The following is a 25214-nucleotide window of genomic DNA, read 5'->3' on the forward strand; positions in this document are numbered from 1 at the left end:
TATATATTATATGTATATTTATGTATATTATAATATATATATATATATATATATATATATATGTTCATATTGTTTATACATTAGAAATTAATATATATATATATGTATTATATAGAAATATATTTATAATATATAATATTTTTTATGATTTGTAATATTATAATTTTTATGCATTTTTAGTTTTTATTATATTTATATATTTATTGATAATATATATTGTAAATGTAAAAAAAAAACTAAAAAACCTACGAACCAAACTGATGGTTAACTGATCAACTTTGGTTTGGCTTTGGTTACTGGTTTTCCAACAACCGGTAGTACTAAAAAATAAGACCACAGTTCAATGCTTCTCACAAACAACCATTGACTCAGATAAGCTATTCTACCAATTCGATAATACATTAATGTCGGCCTTGTCAAGATAAACTCTCAAAGTTTATCCAATGGTTGAGAATACTCTAAACTAAAATAGTCTCATGAATGTCCAGTTTAATGAGCAATTCACAGAAACACACCAAGTTGAACATAAAACAATAATGTACTGATAGTATTAATACATAAAAGTTAGTGCACATCAATTTGATTAGAGCTAAGGGCATACACGGTTTAACAAGAACCATACCTATTCTAGCCATTGGTCTCTAAGGTTGCCTAACCTAGGGCTGTCAATTGGACTAGATTTGGTCCAATCTGGTCCAGTCCAACATTAGTCCATTTACAAATGGTTTAGACCAAATCCGGTCCAAACCCCATACAAACCAGTTTAGTCCAATTCAGTTGAAATGCAAATGGACTGGATTGGACCCAATCCAATCCAAATTAAATGTTCTTCTCAGAAAATGTTTTCCCTAGAAAATATTTTGGTTGCAACTAAAATAATGAAGGGAAACAAAATGTTTTTCTCAAAAAATAATACTCAATAAGGAATAAATTATTTCTCTAATTTCTCATAAAATAAACAAAATGGTTTCCATCTCCATCTACAATCAAACACCAAAAAAATAATCATCTCCTAAAGTTGTTCATATCAAGAGGACCACATCCCGATGCAACACTTGGTGGACTTCACTAACTTAATATCTAGTCAATAGACTAGATATTAAGCCAACTATTTTTGCATTCTGTAAAAGGGTTGTAGACAGTTTGACCATCTTAATCATTCTACAATAGTCCAAGTATAAAGAAGTTTGTTGTTGGCATCAATAATTCATCAATAATCCAAAATAGAAACAAGTACAGAAGAATTGTGCTGCACTCTGTCAGTCTATCACATGCTCAACACTATGTATTATTACAGGAGAAACAAATACATATGAAAGTCTGTTTTATTGAGCATAAAGAGATTGATCCAAAGGGTACTCATCAACACTACCAAATGGCCATTTCTGGCCAAAGCAATCTTGGTGACTAGGCTATACAGTGGAATTCATGGAGTGGAACTCAATGCAATCTCTTGGGTTCTATGACTCTAGAGCCTCATTCAGCTTTTGAAAAGCTACCCCTTCCAAGCAAAAATACTAGTGTGCATGGGATGGTGGGTTCAACTCTTTGATGACTCAATAGCCACTTATTTGTTTTGCCCTCCTACACCTAAATTTGTGTGGATTTGTTGAGATAACCCAATTATTTCATTTCTATTTCTTATTGTCACAATGAGAACATGATCTTATATTACAAAGTGACTAAAATCATCTGCAGCAAAAGAAGAAAAACTACTGATATTAGCTTATACCAACTCATGACCTCCAAAATTATGCAGACATTAGCTTAAATCAGGGTAGGCTAAACACAATCACAGAGGTGATTCATGTCCAACCACACCATTTCAGAAAGGTGAGAACAGATTTAAGCATTGATCCTTTTTTCCTAATACACATGAAAACAATAGTTAAAAGAGCTTCTCAACAAGGAGCGTTTGCCACTGTACTCCTGATTGGAGATGGATACACTATTGCAATACTTGTAGGATAGGATGCAGATTCAAATTACTCATTCCATGGCCATCATTCAAATTACAAGGGCATAAATGCTCTCTAATTGGTGTAGATGCAACTATTGAAGGGTAGGGCTGTGTTGTTATTCCGGGCAAACAGTAATGGAGTGGTATAGGACTATACCTCCCTAAAACCAATATACATATACCTGATTCTTTCTTCATAAATCAACAAAGGTTCAGTTAATTAAAAAACGGTAGGGTTGTTACAAGTACACACAAGCAACTCGCTATCCTGAATCAAATGAAATATATACTGTCAAAACAACAACCATATATCCAATGGAAATTGTATGATCTAATAACAGATGAATAGATTCATGTACCATCCATGTTACAAGGAACCTTAAAATGGAATACTGGTGTGAGAAATTCGAGCCAACTATACACAAAACAGCAACCAAGCTTTTGAGCTGACCAATATTTTGCATTATCCAATGTGTCTATGGTCACTGTAAGAAAACATTGTATGAGAGTTGGTATTCAGAAAAGAACTTGAGCAAAAGCAGCTTTTGTGGCACCAGACAACATCTCGACATTTGTCCTTTGAATCTTCTCCAAAATGAATCTTCTAATCTAGATTCATTGCTGAATAAATAAAATGCAAATGTCAGCTATCATGGAATATCTATACACAAATTTAACTCCATTAAAAGCATGAGTATCAGATGAAATCAATACGAATGCAATATGAAATCCAAGTCTTGACCAGAATCCAAGCCATACAAACTCCCCATTGGTGAGGGACATCTGGTTGTGGTGACATACCCAGGAACGAGGACCAGGGCAACACAAGTAATGGATGACCAATCAAGAGACAAGAGCTCAAGAGAATGCTACCCCACCCTGTGAGACAGATAACCAATAGACTTCACAAACAGAAAATGGACAGTCTTCAGGTACAAAGCGGAAGCTCTCAAACAGACTTGATAGTAGTAATCTAGCTAATGCTGATATTGGGCTAGATCGAAATGGTAATATAGCAGAAGACTGTGTTGATGGTGATCTAATCGAAGTTTATAACATTTTTAAAGAGTATGGTAATTTTTCATATGAAGCAATCAATGTCGATGAAATTCCTAGAGATAGGTGGTTATTAATACCAGCCAACTTTGCCTATACAGTTGTAGACCCCAAGAACGTAGGCAAAGGAGTGGATACGACTGACACTACTACTCTTACTATGGCTCATGGTGTCTATGCACTTGCAAAGAAGCAAATGGGTAATAAATAATCCTGAGGCAGTTAAGTATGCTCTTCTCAGGATGGAGGCCTTTAAGCTAGGGTGGTTCGGTTACCAACCAGCCACCAGGCAAGTTCCAATTCCAGAAGATCCAGAAGATGCAGAGCAACTCTTTACAGATGACTTCCAAGATATCAGTAACCACATAGAGATGCCAACCGTGCAGCTGACATTCTGCTCTTCATCATGGAACACAGCTATAGGACTCATGGATCTACTTATCGATCAGGACAGGCCTCAGAGTTTGAAAGACAAGCCAGCAACATACTAAGGGCTTGCCATCTAGAACAAATAGCAGGATACATGTCCAAGAACCTGATGCATGGAAATTGTCTTCACTGGATAACACCAAAGCGTGTTCATGATTTGATTGTAGCAGAAAGAGATTCACCACCTAAAGGTCTCAAACTTAGGAGCTATTATGCACCATCTGGTTGTGCCTTAATCTCAACACCGGATACAGTCATCAACAACCTAAAAGCCAAAGGATGGTGGGAAGAACTTGCTCAATATGGAGGGTATCAAGATACTGAGATCAGAACAGTTTGTGATGTGATAAAGCAAAAGCCATGGAATATCTATGCACTGATTGTGTTCCTAAATCAAACGAAACATGAACACTACCACGAGTCGAAAAGTTTAGAAAACAGATATCCAATGCAATAGTGTATTTATTTATTTGAAACCGTGTCTTGAATTTAATTGTAGTGTTTTAGTTTTCAATGGCAATGGAGTTAAATGAATGGTAAGAGGATGTACAATAATCATTGAACCTATATTAATGGAGCTAGTTGAGAGTTTGATCCAATTAACTACATTTGAAAATTGAAACTTATGCAATTTTGTACCATATTTTTGAGTTCAAATTCAATGAAGGGACCCATTATAGTGGAGCACCTTTTAATGGATAACACCAAAGCGTGCTCATGATGTCATTGTAGCATAAAGAGATTCACTACCTAAAGGTCTCAAACTTAGGAGCTATTATGCACCATCTAGTTGTGCCTTAATCTCAACACCAGGTGCAGTCATCAACAACCTAAAAGCCAAAGGATGGTGGGAAGAACTTGCTCAATAGGGAGGGTGTCAAGATACTAGATCAGAACAGTTTGTGATGTGATAAAACAAAATCCATGGAATATCTATACACTGATTGTGTTCCTAAATCAAATGAAACATGAACACTACCATGAGTTAAATGTCTTGAATTTAATTGTAGTGTTTTAGTTTTCAATGACAATGGAGTTAAATGAATGGTAAGAGGATGCACAATAATCATTGAGCCAATATTAATGGAGCTAGTTAAGAGTTTGATCCGATTAACTACATTTGAAAACTGAAACTTATGCAATTTGTACCATATTTTTGAATTCAAATTCAATGAAGGGACCCATTATAGTGGAGCACCTTTTAATGTATGGTATTCAAACATGGTTGGAATCATTTCATACTTATCTGGGTATTATAATAAACTTAACAATTAATACTCAGTTGATAATGTTATAAAGGATCCAAATTGAAGGGAGACAATAGAGCACTTCTCATGAAATGGATGAATACTGTGCTATTGAAAGTTCTTTTATGAGTGATCCTTTCTCTCCAGACCATTGCAGCTGTTTAGTGCTAGCCAAACTTCCCAATTAACTTAATGCCATCCCACAAAATGGTGGTTATCAATTGAACATCTCTGACCCACTCACACTCTCACTAAGAAGTCCAATAATGCTGTAGACATAGAAAGGTCAGAGAAGCTGGGGATTCCTCTACTTCTTTTGCTTCTAGTGAAAGTGGGCCTAGTTATTATTATTTTGTTTTCTTTTTTCTGATTTTAAATCAAACCATAAGTGGGTCAGAGAAAGCAGAATTTACAAAGGTGATAAATAGTGAAGTTTACAGAGGTGATAAATAGAATTTAAAAAACATTCCCTCTATACTTTTACTTTGAAAAACAAAATGTTAGTATTCAAACTTAAACATTTCAAGCTATATTTCTAAAGCATAAAATAACGAGTGAAAGTGGCCTTCAAAAAAAAAAAAAAACACAATTACTAAGTGCACATTAGACAATAGGGATTTCCTAAGAAATAAACGATCAAAAGCAAATTCAAAAGGTTAGAACACAACCAAATCCAACAATGCATGATAAATAAGTAAAATCCATAAGAAGAGGGAGGGAAAAGGCATTGCAAATGAAAATGGTTATCCCACGAATTCATACTTAATGATATATCAATATCAAGAAACATTGAAGAAAAAAATGCAAGTTGATGAAGAAAATCACAAACTAAAAGATGAAGGAAGATCGCCAAAACTACATAAGTTTCTTTTGGAAACATCTTGAAATCCAAGCAAAGAAAGAGAGAATGGTGATTTCTATGCTAGGTTATAACGACAGAGGATAGATGAAATACATGTCACAGAGTTCAAAGGAGCCTATCACTTGAGAGAGAGATTCAAGAGAAAAAATGATTTTCCGAGACTTTGAGAGAAGAGGGAGTGTTGTCGCCACTGAAGAAAGTGAGAAGGTGCTGAGAGAAGAGAGTGTTGTACTGCCCGCGAGAGAAAATGAGAGGCGCTGAGAGACCGTCGTTGGAGAAAGTAAGAGGGCAAGAGGAAGATCGTCGGAGAGAGGGAAATACCGCCGGACTTCGTTCGAAGCTTCAAACGAAATACCGTCGGCGAGACTTTGAGATGGAGCGATGGAAGTGCTGAACCCTAGTCTTTGAACGAAAATGAACGGACCAACGGGCTCATTTGAACTTTTGGCCTTGTTCACTTTTGATGAATGGATAATTCATGTTCGGACCGGTCCGAGTCCATATCACTTTTAGGACTGTTCATAATACTTCCAAATGGATGGAGTCCAACCCGAAATCGGTCCATTCACACCCCTAGCCTAACCCAAGTTCATTCTTGTTGAGCATCAAAAAGAGTGCATCTAAACAATTGATTTCATAAAGTTCCCAAGTTGACATAGTTGAAGCATAATTTGGTGTAGTCTTCTCATTGATGAGTTGTTGTAGTAGATGATCAATTAGAGTATCTCCAAATCTTTGAGTTCTTCAGTAGTCTTTATCATGCTTAATTTGTTAGAGCTTCCTCGATTAGAGAGATTTGGTAATGGTGATAAAATCATTATGATTAGGCACCAGACTTAGCAAAGCTTCTACTTCTTCATCTTTGTTAGCATTCTAACTTTAATTCAATTTAGGCTCAAAAAAGTTTTCCATAAGATAGTTGCATACTTGGTCACATTAGTAGTACACTCGATGAATTTATTATCATCAAAACACATAGGATCAACATAGAGGTTTTGGGAAACATGCTCCCAATTAAACATAGACACCAAATACTTCTAACCTCATTAGTAATGACATTGCCAAAGTCAAACAAGTCTATAGCTTGATCATCATTTTCTTGATCCAAGCAAGTTGGGGATTGGGTTTGCTGAATTGGCTTCACGTACACATTGCACAATTTTTAGTTGGAGGCCGATTTTGGAACTGGTGTTGGATGTGAACTACCACTCTAGGAGCTACACGTTGTGGTTTATGTTTCAGGTTTAATCAATTTTAATTTGGTTTTCAAATCTAGTCTAGTTCAAGGTAAGTTCAATCATTAAATTTTAGATTTCAAAATTATTGGGAAATTGATTCCTGGGTGGGGTTAGAAAAATTTTAAAAAATTTGACTTGCCACTAAACTTGGTTCATCCATGTTTAATTTGATTTCTAACCCTTCCAATAACTAAATCCATTATTCTTGAATGTTAGTGTTGATGGATTGTACACTAGACAAAATATTGGAGTGGGTATTAGTTATTGATGATGAATGACAAAAATTTGATAGTCATTTGGGAGGGCCAAGTAGAAGATTCAGAAAAGTTGCTTCATATGCTTTGAAACTCTTTGGATAAGCTATTTAAATAGGCTGAAGTTGACAACCCTTATATTGAGTGATTGACTGACAACCAATTGTGAGACCCACCTTGGAAAGCTAGAAGCTGATATGCTTTATCCCTCCTAAATGGGTTCTTATTGGATGGGCTCTTGGAGTGATTGGTTTATCCTTGAAAAAAAAAACTAAAGCTCTAGCTTTTGAGGAAGGTCTAAGACTAGGAAAGGAACTTGGTTTCTCTTCAATTATTATTGAAGGTGATGCAAACTCTATAGGTGATCTCCTATTGGCTCCTGCCTAGGAGCTCAAACGTCTTTGGCATCTTTATCTTGTCACCGTTGTAAAAGAGTATAATGTGTGCCTTTCACGAATTGATTAGTATCCTTTGTTCCATGTTGCTCTAACATGGTTTTACATATCTGTGTTCTAAGTTTATGTTGTAAGAAAAGGTTTATCACAACATGGCCTCTCTAGATTTTAGGTTTCGTTTGTCATATCATTCAAAGGGACTTTTATACCAAGTATAATGAATAAAATTTTTGCCTCTTAGGTATTGATACTCTTGAATAGTCCAGGCTTGAATTTAATTAGGCTCGGCTTCAGTTCAATGTTAATTTAATTAAAATCTTAGGCTAAATTTGATTGGTTTTTTGAGATCCAATTCACGAGCCTGGTTCGATTATATATAATATTTGTACTATATATTATAAAAATATTATGTTTATGTTTTAAAAATATAAAATTATATTGGTTTTTTGAACTTGGACATATTGAATATTTGGTCAAACCTAACGCAAATAGGGAAATAGGGTTCTAATTGAACTCAAATTCAAAGGTAGTTGTATTTTGGTCAAATCGAGCCAAGACATGTTGCAATTTAATTTGGCTTGACTCGATTGCACCCTAACTCCTACAAAAACAATTACTCCATACAACTCACCAAGTGCTCATTTGGGAAGCTGAAGTGTAATGGCTTCTAACTTTTTTCTGAGGTGGGTCCATACGGACAACCCTATACGCTATGTTTGGCAAAAAAGCATGGACAGCCCAAGTGAAGGACTGTCTTGTTGGGTCTCTTTGAATAGCTGATTTGGAGTGCTTCAAATCAATTGAACCAACTTGGTTGAATGTTCAGTTAAAACCCTTTTGTTAAGTGCCTATTTGGGAGGACTTTCAAACAAGGGCTTCTGGTTTTATGAGGTGGATCCCATGTAGACAGTCCTATAAGCTATATTTGATGAAAAATGCAGAGTACACAAATGAAAAGGAAGGGCTGTCACCTTCAATCTTTTTGAGTAGCTTATGGGGAGCACTTTAAATCGATTTGAACGCTTAGCTGAATGTTTGGGAGGGCTTTCACATAGTGGCTTCTAGTTTTGTGAAGTGGGCTCCCACGTAAACAACCTCTAACCCATGTTTGATGAAAATCCCTCATAACCCAAAAAAGACTCTCTAAAAGCCAAAAGCACGACTTTTCACGAAGCTTATTTTACTAGCTTCTATAAAACAACTTTGTGAAAACAACTCAAACAAAACATTAGCCCTTCCAAACAAGCCCTAACTAAATAGGTGTGTTACGTGGGTTGGATTAGAAGTATATATTTCAATAAATTTATGCCGTTTAACATTCAACTCAAGCCTATCTTCATACATACTGCACTTTATAATTCTATGTTTATTTGGCTTGACATAGCAAGAAAACTCAAATGGATCAACCCATCCACTTTCAGTGTTTACATTGTGATCTCGAATAGAGTTGGACACTTGGACGTAATTCCTCAACTTCTTCTAGTATCAATGGACCCAAGTTTTTAATTAGACCGATTTTGCTGAGGAACCTGGTGGTCTATCCAGACCGTCCAACACCTGGAGCAGCCGAGCAACTGATCAAAATCCAACGGCTAATACTTCGATTCGGCACTAAATAACTTGACCCAATAAGTCGATAACACATCGCATGGCAGCTAAAAGATTCACACTCCATGCATGTCTTCCACGTGCATTCGGCAGTGGCACTGTCATAACCTTACAGCCCGGCCGGCCCAACTCGTCCACTTCTCTCTCTCTCACCATCTCGCTCAGAACTGAGATCCATCGTCCTCCCACGCCTACGTCCGGTCAATACGAAACACCCGTTAACACAAGTTCATTAACAAACAAAGAAACAAAACATCACAAAAACCCGAAACCGTTTCGTTTCTTCGTCTCTTTTCCTTCTCTCTTCATTCAATTGCAGAGTTAAAACGAAACAAAGACAACTAGAGAGAACCAGAGAGAGAGAGAGAGAGAGGTAAATTAATGGCGCTGACGACAAAACGGTCGATGCGTTATATTTCGTCAATCTCCGAACCGACTACCACACCCATGTCAATGTCTTCCTCCTTTTCTTCTTCGCTCGCGTCTTCTTCTCAGAAGATTTATCGGATTCTATCTTCCCTCCAAATCCCTCCTTAAATTTAGCTTGTAATCATTATCCTATGATAAATTAGCAAAAGCCCAATCCCCCTTCTAAATTTAGCACAATTCTTTAATTTCGTTCTCCCTCCCAGGCTCTCCATTCTTCTCTCTTTCTCTGGGTTCTTAGCTTAGGTTAGTTGAGTTGGTCAGGTTTCCAGGGTCTTTTTTTCGATGCAGAGTGGTGCTGCAGAGAATGAAGTTAGGGTTAAAAGTTCTGCCGCTTCGTCCTCTCATCCTGCAAACCAAACTCCTTCAGCCGCTGCTTCTCCTTCTTCTGCTGGTTATGTTGCTTCGGGTGTTAGTTCTGCGATTCCATCCGGTCCGGGTTTTACTTATGATGGTGTTCATGCTGAAGAGAAACCGAAGATCAATGGAGTTGGAAAACGGATGATTGATGAAGGGATGGAGAGAGGAAAGCTCTTCACATCGACAATTTCGGTACCTAGCTTAATTTCTGTTACTGCGGAGACGGCGGAGGCTTGTTCCATGAACTTTGCTCATTGCTATGGTGTTGGAGGAGGGGCTGAAGAGGACGCCAGACTTGAACGGTTTCTGAAACTACATCAGGGTCCCATGGCTCCGGCGGTGGCTACTGTTCCTGTGCTACAATCTCAACCAAGTGAGTGACATTTTACTTTTCTGTTTAAGTTTGAACTAAAGATGTATGTTACCATTGTTATCTTAAACTTACTCTTGATAGTAATTTATTTGGTGCTCGATTCGTGGAAGAAGAAAAAAAAACACATTATTCTTTTATCTTTAGGTTTGAACAAGTGTTGTCACGACCAAGCAGTTTGAATAATTATTTCTACTTCAAATTCTAGCTGATCTTGATACTGGCAAAACCTATCAATTTTGACCTCTTATGGCTTTGTCTTAGTGGACAACGTATTCTCAAATCGTTTACATGTTGAGATCCTTGGGTATAGTTCTACAATGGATTCCTAGAAAGAAGGCTTTTGCCTGAAATGGTCTTTCATATGTGGACAGGGTACTGGGGCTGAGATAGAGAGCATTTTTGGACCATCGCCTAAGCTGCCACATCTGAGATTCCTAGTTTGCATTATCTTATGAATTTGACTTAATTCAAGAAATCCTTATGCAAATATTTTGGATTGTCCACTTGAATCTTTTTTATCATCCGTCCTCCATCAAGAGTCACAATTTCTGTTGAATAGCAACTTGCAAGTTCTAGTTCTTTTTTCATTTTGTAGTAGATTGTGAATTTCATTAAGAGGAGGGAGAGATTCTTTCAACCTAGAAAGAATCTTGGTATTCCCATTCCCTTCTTTGATCCATTTATGCCTAGATTTTTGCCTCCAAGATATCTCTTCCCTCAACAGGACCTCTTCCAAATCTTTCTTTAACTTCCATCTCAATTCTTTTTCTTGTGCATTCATGGTCCATTGATGTTCCTTTGAATCTAAGTCCTCAATCTGGGCTGACAATCTGGCTTTTAGCTCTTCCAACCTGTCAAATTCCTCTACGTTCCAATCTTTTATTTTGGACCTCAGACTTTTTAATTTCTCGTGGAATCTAACCCATTTCCATTTCACTCCCCTAATCTCTTCTTTCCACCACTCCTCAACTTTATGCACAAAGTTCGGGTGTGTCAACTACATGTTCTCGAACCTAAAGGGTTTAGGTCCAAGCCCAAAGGTCTCTTGGCCTAGCTCTATGGGACAGTGATATGAGGTAACTCTAGCTAGAGCTTTAGCCACCAAACCCCTCCAGTGTGCTTCCCAACTTTCATTGAAAAGGAATCTGTCTAGTTTTGAATAAGATGGATTCTCCTGGAAATTGGACCAAGTGAAGTGCCTGTAGCATAGGGAACTCCTTTAGATTACAATTGTTGATAAATTCATTGAACCTCCTCATGCTATTTGTGATAGATTGTTTGACTCATTTAGAAACCTTATTACATTTGAAATCTCCACCCAAGCACCAAGGGCTTTCCCATACTCCTTGAATTCCATAGAGCTCTTCCCATAGTTCATTCCACTCTCTGTAATTATTTGGCCCATACACATTGGTTAACACCCGTGTGAAACCATCCTCCACCATCCTGGACTTTAAGGATACAGAAAAATTACCTATCAGCTCCTTTAATGCTTCTACTACATCCTCTCTCTAAATAGTAATTATCCCCCTAGAGGCTCCCCAAGTGGGGGTTGAGCACCAACTCACTCATCTTGCTTTCCACACGCTTCTAACCCATCTTTTATCTAGATCTGCTAGTTTGGTTTCCTGTATCAATACAATGTCGGGCCTTTCTTCTTCAACAGATCTTTTATCACCCTCCTTTTTCTCACACTTCCTAGACCCCTCACATTCCAGCTAATGATCTTCATCAACTCGGTTGTAGAATGAGACCCTCCAAACCATCCTTTTTCCTTCACTTTAGAGCCTTCCTCCTCTCCCGTCTTCCACTAAATTCTAAGTCTCCTTCTATGTCTGAAATTAGTCTTTCTACCTCGGACCTTTTCTTTTTCCTTTTGCTTTTGTTAGTTATTTCTTTTCCTGACATCACATATTTACCTCTTCCTTTCTTGTCACAACAATTGCTCCCTAGGGGTTCTGGTTTTTTTGGCGTTACCTCTAAGAACCAAGAACCCCTCTGTCTGTTTATATTCTTCCAACAAAACACAAATTTGTTCCCAAATTCTCTCCACTTCCTCCACCTGTCTTTTTTCTAAAAAAGAAACTTTTTCCTCTATTTCTAATATCACCCTTTCAACTTCTACTCCTTCACCTCCGGCTGTTCTCTCCAACTGTGATGCCAAGGTACTTGTTTCAGGCACAATACCCTAATTCGTAACAAAACCCGAATGGACAAACATATCTGGCCTGATAGGAGAGGAATGGTCAACAAGTTGTGTTGGGATATCAGTAATAGAATTCTGACCAAAGCTCCTTCCCTCTGTCTAATTTGGTTGTTGGGGTAAACTTGGTTCAATCAAAACCTTTTCAATCCCTACAGCTGAAGAAGGCTTTGGTGCGTTTTCTTGTAAACCTGCAGAGAAGAATCCTGCCCCTTCAAACCGAAACTCTTTACCTGCCTATTTTCTTATGGATTTGTTTGCAAGAATAGATGTACCCTGGTCATCCTTTAAAACTGCTGCTAAGTTCCCCTCATCCTTGTGTGGCGCATCAGCTGTTGAAGTCTTTAACTTTTCAGCCTTGTCTTCCGCCTTATTCTGCTCCTCCCATTTTCCACATCCTTCTGAAACACATATACTGATCGTGTTGCAGATTTAACTGAATCTTGCAGATTTACACCTTCTATACTGATCGTGTTGTCTGTGTCTGAGTCAGAATCACTCTCTCAGCTTCAGTTGACAGCTCTGCTTCAAGGTTTTCAAGGTCGCGCTGTAGAATTGACCTTGGATTGCGATGATCTTTGGAAAGTTGCGACAGAGTTTCCGAAGGAACCCATTGTAGCAAACCTGTTCTCTGGTTCGACTTCTTCGAAGCCTTAGAAGAGCTCGATGGGTATGACGCTAGACGATTAAACTTGTCTAGCATCAATCCTTCCTCAGCCACGTGTGGTTTTAAAGACTCATGTGATAACTTAAGACATGGGCCAGTCACGTGAGTTTTTGAAGAGCCGCCCCCTTCGGCTTGACCCGATGGCTCAACCCTCTCAATAACCGGTTCAAAATCTTTGGCCAGACTGGTTTTTTCCTTTTGGAAATGAATGGTCAAGCTTGTTCGAATTTTTGGCGCCAGAAACTAACATCTGAGCAAAGGATCTTTTTGCTGTCAGTCCCTTGCCTTGTAACCCACGTATTTGACTTTCCTCATTGCCCATATCTTTTGGATAGTCGAAGGTTTGCTGCCTATTTTAATGAAACTTTCCATCTTCTTCTGATTCTCCAATCCTAGGCAGCCGTGCAGGGCCTATTCTTTCACCCGTACATCTTCTTGTCTGGCTTCTAACCACAGAGAAACTTCAATGGAGGAAGCTAACCAAACCTGTAAAGATAGTCCTTCAACCTGAAGAGTAATCTTCCTAGGTATCTCCTCTGGTTTGACTCCATTTAACAGAAAAGCAGCATATCTCAAATCTCCCCAGAACTCCCCCACCGGACAAGCTCCACATAATAAGGCAATGGAGACTGCTACATCATGTTTCCACAGGTGGAACGGCAGCCCAATCACCCTGACTATCACTCCATCTTCAATGGCAAAATATTTCGAATTGGATGAAGAGGACCATCTATACAAAGTAAAGATTTCCTTGTCCTCTTGAATGCTTAGAGCCTCAACTTCCATCATGTTTTGAAGAGAATCAAGCACTGCCTTCGTACTGTCAAAAGGGGTTAAAATAAATGTCTTCCTCAGTCCCAACTTACCAATCTACATGTCTGCAATCTTCCTCCAACCCTTAATCTGTTTTTTAGCTTCAACCACCAACATTTTGTTCCAGTGATTTTTGCTGAAATTTACGTTCAGTAATGGATTGTCGTTGCTGTTTGCCATGGCTAGAAAATCCTGGTTAAGAGTCACTCCCTCCATCGATGGTGAGTTTCCAACAAATAATCCCTCAACTACTTCTGCAGCTTCCACCATCTCTTTCATCTCTGGGTTCCTTCGATCTATGTCAAGATCTCAGTCACTCCTCGCCATCCTTTACTGTTTTTTCCGGCAGGGAAGCAGTCCGGCAGGGAAGCAGACCATTTGATTCCTTTGTCAAAGAACTCTGAAAGAGATATGAATAAACCTTTTGCATTTTGTATACTTTTCACCACATATCTCCTGCCAAACTTTGTGTTATTTTCCTTCCAGCATGTCTGTTTTCCTTTTGTTGCTGCTTCTTGCAAAAAATCCTTCAGCCATTTGATTATCTCCAAGCCTTCCACCAGAACTGTAGCTTTGCAGACATAAATAATAGTGAAGAGGGTGGCCAGCATTGTTGCTCTCTTTTCTCTCTCAAATCTCTTCTCTTCCTTCTCTCCTTTATTCTCTTCTTCTTCAAGAAATATTCTTTTCTTTTACAGATTTTATTTCAGCACCTTTCTACTGTTAGAAATCTAGATTTGCAGAATGAAGCAGGAAAAATAGGCAATTTGGTTGGTAAAATCTCTCTCTGTAGGACATCTGACTTGGGATCAAATTCTTTCAGCAATTTAGCAACAAAGAAGCAACCATTGATCACTTACCTGTCAACAAAGTAAAAAATTGATGAATTTGATGCTTGTTCTTCCCGTGGATTACCATGTAATATTGTGACTAACAGAAGCTTAGAAGGGTCAGTTCTAACTCCTAGTCAACCATCTAATTCTTCTCTACTTGAATATAATCTCCTTCATGTCTTTTTATCTTTGGTGACATTTGTATCTTGTATAACCAGCTGATGCTTTTCAGACTACCCACTTTACTGTTGTATATTAAAACATGAATTATTAGCATGGTAGTGCCCTTGACTCTGATTATGAAACTTCATCTGATGTCTCATCATATAAGTATTTTTTTCTTTTTTTGGAATATGAATATATTAGTGTAATCAAAATTTCTTTCTTTTAGGTTTTGTTCATCTTGGGACTTATTTCAATCATGCAGGGTCTGAGCTCACCACTGTATTTCCTGGAATAAATAATTCATGGAGTCCACAATCTGTAGGAAGTCCATATCAGTTTCAGTTCTTTCCATATAGCAATATGTGCATTTCAAGTGCTGGAGCACCAAATTTGAAGCGGAAGGTTGAGGTTTCTGGGAGCTCTCAAAATCCCTCTCATATGGAAAGCTTTCTTGGCCATATTGCAAGTAGTTTTTATCAAGACGCAGGTACCATTTATCAAATAAAATTTAGTCATTGAATAATTTATTAAGGAACATAATGATTTAATCAATTGAAAAGGTCCCTTGACCATATTTCATGAATGATAACCATATAGGATAGTAGTGTTTCCTATACATGATGTGATTTGCTGCCATGTGGGATGTAGGAAAGCAACCATGTGCAGCAGGATATCATACCATGTCACATGTAGGAATTCCTAATATATTGGTTTGCTACCTGTCCTCTTAAAACATAGATGGTAGAACGATATTGTATTGCTACATTTTCTATAATGCTACATGTTCATATATATGGTTGCATGCTTGGAGATCTGGATCATCCAATCAATGTATCCTACTAAGATGACTCTCCAAAGTCTGAAATGATTATATTACAATTATCATCTAGAAAGATGCCATGTTTAACATATTGTTAAGACCATCTCTTAATATTACTTTATTGATGTACTTATTTAGTTTTTATTAGCAGTAGTCCTTTCTCTTAGAGTGGGGAGAGGAAAAATGAGAAAGATGACCACCTCTTATTGGTTAAGATTATAGATCCCTCTTTCTATCCACCATCAAAGAGAAAGATGAAAGGGTAGAAATTGGTTAGAGTTCGACTACCATTTCCAACCATTGCTTTAGTCATAACAAAGCAAAAGAAGGGGATTGTGACTTTACCACCATTAAGCTCAAAGTTAATTTGGAAGGAGAGATTGTTGCCCAAGTAGCCTATCCAAGAGGGGGGGGGGATTGAGTTCTACAAGGTTTACTCCCCAAATAATGCCTTTTCAAACTTGAGTGCTATGCAAAGATAACTGAGTGCAATGATACAAAGTGCTTGTGTGATAAAGATAGTAGTGTGTAGAGTGAGTATAACCAAATTTAAAGAATGTTAGGGACCTGCCTAACTCAAGGCTCTTTGAGGGAGCCAACCTCCTGAATTCGTTGGAAGAGGAGAGAGAGAGAGAGAGAGAGAGAGAGAGAGAGAGAGAGAGAGAGAGATTAATGCCGAAAGAATTCCTGTCCTATTTCTCTTTGTGCTTCACTACTTATACTGTTTACAATCTTTGATTTCTTTTTGTTACAACTATTGCAAGTGGACAATTAGTTGTGCTGACGTGGCATCCTCTTGTAAAACTGATTAGTTGCTTTCTGTTGGTCTGTTCCAACAGTCTTTACAATCCCCCCTCCTTTAGAGCGACCTTGCCCTCAAGGCCTAATGTGGGAAAATTTAATTGCAGATCTAAGTAGGATTCCCATGTTGCGTAGTCTTTACAATCCCCCCCTCCTTTAGAGTGACCTTGCCCTCAAGGCCTAATGTGGGAAAAATTGATTGCAAATCTAAGTAGGATTCCCATGTTGCGTCTTCTGCTGGGAGTTTAGACCAAACAGCTAATGCTTCTGGTATGACTCTTCCACCACGACGCACCCATCTGAAATCAATGATGCGGGCTGGCTCAGTCTGCACTTGTCCTTCATCTGAAAACGTGGGAAGGGTCGGACTTGTAATGACTCCTAGCTTCGGCCCTTTCTTTAGTAAGGAGATATGGAATACATGGTGCAGTTTTGATGTTGCTAGAAGGTCCAACTTGTAGGCCATTGATCCTTTTCTCTCAAGGATTTTAAATGGCCCAAAATAGCGCGGGCTGAGTTTGTTCCACTGTCGGCTTGCAACTGAAATCTGTCTGAAAGGTTGTAATTTGAGAAACACCCAATCACCGACTTCATATTGGACATTCTTGTGATGTTTATCATAGGTGTGCTTCATCCATTGCCATGCCTGTAAGAGATGATGTCTCAGTTCCTTTAACACCTCATCCCGTTGCGTCAGCTGTTCTTCTAAGGCAGCTACTGTGGTGGTCCCTTTTTCATAAGGAAGTAGAGGGGGAGGGTCCCGACCATATAGAGCTCTGAAGGGTGTCATCCCAGCGGCACTATGGAAAGTGGTGTTGTACCACCATTCAACCTAGTGGATCCACTTCACCCATTGTCTTGGCCGATCTCCCGCGAAGCATCTCAGATATGTTTCGAGACTCTTGTTAACCGCCTTTGTCTGTCCATCAGATTGGGGGTGGTAGCTAGTTGACTTGAAGAGTTTAACCCCGTGTAGGCAAAAAATCTCAGCCCAGAAACGACTCATTAAAATAGGGTCCTTGTCTATAACAATTGAGCCGGGGAGCCCGTGTAGGCGCACAATTTCCCGGAGGAACAATTCAGCAATTGTGATTGCTGTAAATGGGTATGATAGAGGTAGGAAATGACTGTATTTCGTCAATCTATCCACTACCACAAGGATAACTATTTTGCCGGCAGAAATGGGCAATACTGTGATGAAATCCATTGATATATCATCCCAGACTTGGGTTGGTATTGGGAGTGGATGCAAGAGGCCTGCTGGTGTTGTAGTGGCTGACTTATTTTGTTGGCATACTGCACATCCGACTATGAAGTTCTGGATAGATGTACGCATGCTTTTCCAATGAAATTGTGTGGCAATGTGATTTTGTGTTCGTATGATGCCGGAGTGGCCACCTGTGGGTGAGGCATGGAATAATTTCAGGAGCTTCCTGAGATGAGCAGAATTTGCCAGAATTTCCAGGCGTCCTTTGAAGAAGAGTAGATCATTCTTGATGGTATACCCGGGGGTGCAGTGAGGGATTTGCCAATACTTGGGCCTTTCAACTACTGTAACTCCCTATGGGATTGGACTTCTTTTTGAAGTAGATCCAGGAGTGGAGATGTTAGGGAAGATACTAGTAATTGAAATGATTGTGGGTGCCGTGAGAGGGCGTCAGCCACTTGGTTAGAAGCCCCTGCTTTGTACTCAATTATGTAGTCATACCCCAATAGCTTGGATATCCATCGTTGTTGTTCCAAGGATAGGACTGATTGATCCAATAAGAACTTCAAACTTATCATCGGTCCGAATTATGAACCGTCTACCGAGCAAGTAGGATCGCCAACGTTGAACTGCTAAGACCACTGTTATTAATTCTCGTTCATAAACTGATTTGGCCCACTTTTTTGATGTTAAGGCCTCGGTGAAAAAGGCTAGTGGTCGCCTCTCTTGCATGAGAACAGCCCTCACACCTTGACCGGAGGCATCACACTCAATGATGAAGTCTTTTGTGAAATCTGGTAGTGCTAATGTTGGAGGGCTCGCAACTGCCTATCTCAACTACTCAAAAGCTTGTTGGGCCTGGGTTGACCAGTTAAAAGCTTCTCGTTTCAGCAATTGGGTCAACGAGGTAGCTATTAGGCCGTAGTTTTTGATGAAGCGGCGACAATACCCAATTAGGCCCAAGAAGGCCCTCAACTCTTTCACACTTTTGGGTTGCGGCCAACCCATTATACTGGATATTTTATTTAGGTCGGCTGCTACACTTCCGTTCTCTACAACATGTCCCAAGTAGTGAACTTGGTTTTGTCCAAAGGAGCACTTTGACTCTTTAGCGAATAGCTGGTGGGCCTTAAGTGTTGCAAGGGTGACTTGTAGATGATTTAGATCTTCCTCTTAATTGGGGCTATAGACCAATATGTCATCGAAGAAAACAAGGATGAACTTACGTAAATATGGCCGGAATATGTCGTTCATTAATGCTTGAAATGTGGCTGGAGCGTTGGTTAGCCCAAATGGCATGACCAGGAATTCATAGTGGCCATCATGTGTCTTGAAAGCTGTTTTGTGAACACCCAACTCGTAAATCTAATTTTGAGAATATAGTGGCTTAATTGAGTTCATCAAGCAACTCATCAATGATCGGTATTGGAAATCGGTCTTTAATGGTGATATTGTTAAGGGCTCTGTAATCAATACAAAATCGCCACGTCCCATCATTCTTTTTGACTAATAGTATTGGTGAAGAGAATGGGCTGTGACTAGGCTGTATTATCCCTTGCTTAAGCATATCTTGAACTTGCTTCTCGATTTGAAAATTTTGAAAGTAAGGGTATCGGTAAGGTCTTACATTGGTTGGGGCGGCTTCCGGCATGAGGGGGATGCTGTGGTCATGCTCCTGGCATGGTGGAAGTTCTTGGGGTTCTTCGAATACGCTGCCATATTGCTGAAGGAGTTGTTGTAGGCGGTTTTGGAAGTTCTTGACAGTGTGGCCGGCCAGAAATAACAAGGGAAAAGACCCTTGTGCCCCTGTTATAGGTGAGTAGAATAACAGACATAACAGAAGTAAAAATATAGAAATAAAAAACGCTTTAACTAGCCAAATAGACCCTAACACCAACAACTAAATTATTTCAACACTCCCCCTCAAGTTGGAGCATAGATGTCAATCATGCCCAACTTGTCACACAAATCTTTGTGCCGCACATGATGAAGATCTTTGGTGAAGATATCTGCAAGTTGTTCTTCTGAGTTGACATATGGAGTACACACTTCTCCATTTACAAGTTTCTCTCTAATAAAATGCTTGTCCACTTCAATGTGTTTTGTCCTATCATGCAAAACTGGATTAGTAGCAATATTGATGGCAGCTTTATTGTCATAGTAGAGTGACAGGATTGCTCACTGCAAAACCCAGTTCACCTAACAGATTTCTTATCCACATGATTTCAGCAACCCCATGAGACATCGCTCTATACTCTGCTTCAACACTAGATCTAGCCACCACACTTTGTTTTTTACTTCTCCATGTGACCAGGTTTCCTCCTACAAAGGCACAATACCCATTGGTAGACTTTCAGTCATTGACTGCTCCTGTCCAATCTGCATCAGTATATACTTCCACCTTTAAGTGACCATGTTTCTAGAACAACAATTCAGCTTAGGGAAACTTCTTGAGGTATCTAAGGATCTTCTCTGCAGCTTCAAAGTGAGTTGTCCTAGGATTGTGCATGAACTGACTAAGGACACCCACTGCATAAGCAATATCAGGCCTGGTCATAGACAAATACAAAAGTCTCCCTACGAGTCTCTAGAACTTCTTCACATCTTTCAAAAACTCTCCCGGTCTGTCTCCCAGATGATGATTAGATTCAATTGGTTTTACCCCCAATTTGCCTGTATCTTCTAGTAGATCTAGTACATATTTTCGTTGGGAAATAAAGATGCCCTTGTGAGAGTGGGCAACTTCAATTCCAAGGAAATCACGTAAGGGGCCTAGATCTTTCACCTCAAATTGAGTGGCTAAGAATATTTTTAGCCTCCGTATTTCAGCCTCCCAATCTCCTGTTATCACTATGTCATCCACATACACAACAAGAGCTGCAATTTTCCCTTCACTTCTTTTCACAAATAGAGTGTGATCTGATTGGCATTGTTTGAACCCCATCTGTTGAACTGCTAAATGGAACTTACTAAACCAAGCCCGAGCTGATTGTTTCAACCCATATAAAGATTTTTTTAACCTGCACACCTTTTGTTCACTGCCTTTGGCACAAAATCCTGGAGGTTGGGTTATGTACACTTCCTCTTCCAAGTCACCATTCAAGGAAGCATTTTTGATGTCCAATTGGTGAAGTTCCCAATCAAGATTTGCTGCCAATGAAAGAAGGATCCTGATAGAGTTCCTCTTGGCTACTGGAGCAAAAATCTCTGCATAGTCCACTCCATATACCTGTGTAAAGCCTCTTGCTACCAGTCTAGCCTTGTACCTTTCAACAGTTCCATCAGTCTTGTGTTTCACTGTGAACACGCACTTGCAACCCACTGGTTCCTTCCCTTCAGGAAGGTCCACCAACTCTCAAGTGCCATTTTTGTGTAAAGCATCAATTTCTTCCTGCATTGCATCTGTCCATTCAGGTTTAGACAAAGCTTCTGCCACATTCTTAGGAACACTGTCCACAAAAGAGAGGAATGCACGGAATGAAGGTGAAACCTGATCATAAGACACAAAATTAGAGATAGGATGATTAATAGTACAAGACCTAACACCCTTTCTCTTAGCAATAGGAATATCAAGATCATTGATGACAGGTAAATCAACATTTAAAGGAACAGACATATCAATAGGAGCAAGTGTACCTGGCTGATGAGACGGATCTGCCTCTGTTGAATCCGATGATGTTGGTTGCATAGTGTCAGGTTCCACGGCTCTTGAACTCTGCTGGCTTTTATGGCGACGATGAAAAACCCGGAATGGAGGAGGATCGGGTAAAGGAGGTAGTTGAGTTTGAGTCGCTTGTTTCACCTCAACCCTACTCTCCCCTTGAGGAGAAACCGAGAAAAACGGTTGAGTCTCAAAAAAGGATACATCAATGGAGAGATAGTACTTGCGAGAGGTAGGATCATAGCAGCAATACCTCTTTTGAGATAAAGGATAACCAAGAAAAACACAGGGAATAGCCCGAGGATCAAGCTTACCTCAAGTAGGGGACGGGTTATGGACAAAGCAACGACACCCAAAGACACGCATCGGAATGGTAGACAACGGAGCTGTAGGAAACAAAAGCTGATTTGGGGCCTTATACTCTAGTAACCGAGAGGGCATGTGGTTGATGATGTATGTAGCACACAAGACTACATCCATCCAAAAACATTTTGGCACATTTATATGAAGTAATAAGCCACGAGCTACTTTAAGAAGGTGACGATTCTTTCGTTCAGCAACACCATTTTGTTGGGGTGTCCTGGCACAAGAGCTTCGTTGAAGTGACCCTTGTCCGAGTGGAAGATATGGATTTCCATTTGGAACTGAGTGAACACCATGCGTTGAAAGTCTTTCACAATTTTTTGCACTTCATCTCGAGATCGCATAGGGTAAACCCAGGTGTATCTAGAATAATCATCAATCAAGGTAATGAAATACTTGTATCTAGCCTTAGTGGGTAGAGTAACAGGGCCCCAAACATCAGAATAAACAATATGAAATGGAAATTCAGATCTTTTATTTCGCAAAGGTAAAGAACTTCTACCATGTTTACTCAATTGACATGTCTGACACTGTAACTGACTCACTGACAATGACTCAAACAACTTTGGAAACATAACTTTTAATGACTCAAAAAAAAGATGACCTAGACGACTATGCCATAAATAGGCTTGACTCTCACTTGACAAACTCATGGACTTTGTAGCCACAAGACCAGCTTTACTCTCCAACACGTAGAGACCATCCACCATGCTTCCTCTACCAATCGTCTTCCCCGAGGCCAAATCCTGAAACACACATGAAGATGGAAAAAAAGTGACTGAATAGTTCAAGGAGTGAGTTATACTACTAATCGACAACAAATTAATAGGTAATTTTGGAACATGCAGTACATTAGGAAGGGTAAGGCCAAGTGGGAGAGGTATGGTACCTCGGCTAGCTATGGTAGAAACGAACCATCGGCTAGTCTCACCTTATCTCTCCTAGAGAGAAGGTTATATGTCTGAAATAGATGTAAATCAATCCTCTAATATCAAGTTTAAATTTAGTGATTAGCAGAATAAAACAGATTAGAATAACTGTGTAAGAGAAGAAGATGGCGAAGAGAAGAGGTAATAGAAGGAGTCGAATTAATTCTCCATTCTCCTCTAACCCTATTTTATTAAGATCTAAAAATTAATGATGACAAGTATGCTCTTAAGTGAGTGACCAGCTTGGCGGTTACATAAAGGAAATAAGCAAGAATAAATAACAGTTCCATTAAGTGTGGCCCATCAACATAAAATAAAAGATATTACAAGAGAGGCTATTAGGGCCCATTCGGCCCAGTCTCTTTACACTCCCCCTCAAGCTGAGCATAGATGTCAATCATGCCCAGTTTGCTTATATAGTGTGTCAATTTCCCCCTTGGAACTCCCTTGGTCAAGATATCAGCCAGTTGCTCTTTTGATGTGATGAATGATAAACAAACTTCTCTTGAAGAGACTCTTTCTCTTATGAAATGCCTATCAACCTCAATGTGCTTAGTTCTGTCATGTTGAATAGGATTATGTACAATGTTGATAGCAGCTTGGTTGTCACAATAGAGCATCATTGGTTTCTCATAGTCCACCCCCAATTCGTCTAGAAGCGATCATAGCCATAGTAATTTTGACACACCATGAGCCATTGCCCTGTATTCTGCTTCAACTGAGGATCTAACAACTATTGATTGTTTCTTACTCCTCGAAGACACAATATTCCCAGCAACCAGAGCACAATAACAAGAGGTGGACCTTCTGTCATCAATACATTCTGCCCAATCTGCATCAGTAAAGGCTTCCAGCTTCATGTGACCATGCTTAGCAAACAAAATACCTTTCCTTGGAGTACCTTTCAAGTAGCACAGAACCCTTTCTGCAACAGTTAGATGAGTATCTCTGGGAGAATGCATAAATTGACTAATAACACTTACTGCGTAGGAAATATTTGGCCGAGTCATGCAAAGGTATAACAACTTCCCAAGCAGTCTCTGAAACACTCCCTTATCAGGCAAAGGTTCACCATCTGTGGCGAAAAGCTTATGATTAGGATCAATGGGAGTGGAGATGGGTTTAGCGCCAAGTTCAATGCCCAAGAAATACCGAAGATCTCCCAAGTCTTTGATTTCAAATTCAGAGTTGAGAAACCCTTTTAGTTTGCTGGCCCTCTTCAATGTCATTACCCGTGACCACAATGTCATCAACATAAACAATCAACAAGGTCACCAGAGAGTCATTTTTCTTCAAGAATAGTGTATGATCAGATTGTGTTTGAATGTAGCCAAATGAGACAAGAGCAGTCCAAGATCTCTCAAACCAAGCCCGAGGAGATTGTTTGAGACCATAAATAGATCTGTGTAGTTACACACTTTGCCTTTCATTTCTTTCCCATACACTCCTGGAGGTAGAGACATATAGACTTCTTCATGCAGGTCTCCATTCAGGAAGGCATTTTTAACATCAAACTGGTGTAGGGGCCAGTCAAAAGTAGTTGCTAGAGAAAGTTAAACCCTGATTGAAGTCATCTTAGCAACATGAGAAAATGTCTCAAGATAGTCAATGCTATACATTTGGGTGTAACCCTTAGCAACGAACCAAGCCTTAAATCTCTCAACAGAGCCATCAGAGTGATACTTAATGGTAAACACCCATTTACAACCCACTGGTTCCTTCCCTTCTGGCAAGTCCACAATATCCCAGGTATGGTTCTTATGCAATGCATCAAGTTCAGTCATCATAGCATCCCTCCATTCAGCATTGAGATAATGCTTCTGGTACAGACCTGGGTATCACATGGGAAGACACAAATGCAAGAAAGTAGTAGTAGGAAGGGGAGAGAAGGCTGTAAGATAAGTGTTTGGAGATACAATGTGCTGTACACTTCCGCTTGCCCTTGCGAAGAGCAATAGGAAGGTCAAGGTCTAGGACAGTCAGAGATGGGTCAGTAGAGGGCTGACCTGTTTCCTCAAGAATGATGGGAGTGGCAAGACGCTCTTCTGAAGGAGTGGTCAGTCATCATAGCATCCCTCCATTCAGCATTGAGATAATGCTTCTGGTACAGACCTGGGTATCACATGGGAAGACACAAATGCAAGAAAGTAGTAGTAGGAAGGGGAGAGAAGGCTGTAAGATAAGTGTTTGGAGATACAATGTGCTGTACACTTCCGCTTGCCCTTGCGAAGAGCAATAGGAAGGTCAAGGTCTAGGACAGTCAGAGATGGGTCAGTAGAGGGCTGACCTGTTTCCTCAAGAATGATGGGAGTGGCAAGACGCTCTTCTGAAGGAGTGGAAACAACCTGTACATGTTTGAATCTCTGCCTTTGGTACCACCTTTGGAGAGTAGGAGCAGGAGTAGAAGGAGTTGGGATATCAGAGGTAGGTCTAGTGGAAGAGGTGGACACCCCATGATCGGACTCACAAGTGATGGGAAGAGGAACAATTGGAGACACAACAAAGGTCTCGTCAGATTTCTCCCCCTTAGGAGGAATACTAAAG

At 39.6% G+C, this 25214-nt stretch overlaps 1 protein-coding gene across 4 annotated transcripts in view; it reads left to right on the top strand.

The window, feature by feature from the left end:
• Nucleotides 1-9181: 9181 nt before the first annotated feature.
• LOC148860779 (uncharacterized) overlaps nucleotides 9182-25214 on the top strand; it is a 73399-nt gene continuing 57366 nt past the window's right edge. For all 4 annotated transcript variants that reach the window (XM_088986016.1, XM_088986018.1, XM_088986017.1 and 1 more), the window contains exons 1-2: nucleotides 9182-10208; nucleotides 15152-15376. In XM_088986016.1, coding sequence (XP_088842142.1) covers nucleotides 9761-10208; nucleotides 15152-15376 — 673 coding nt within the window. In that variant the 5' untranslated portion in view covers nucleotides 9182-9760. The remainder of the gene's footprint in view (nucleotides 10209-15151; nucleotides 15377-25214) is intronic.

Source organism: Nelumbo lutea, chromosome 4, assembly GCF_056320005.1.
Source record: "Nelumbo lutea isolate HS-2025 chromosome 4, American lotus-T2T, whole genome shotgun sequence".
NCBI lineage: Eukaryota > Viridiplantae > Streptophyta > Magnoliopsida > Proteales > Nelumbonaceae > Nelumbo > Nelumbo lutea.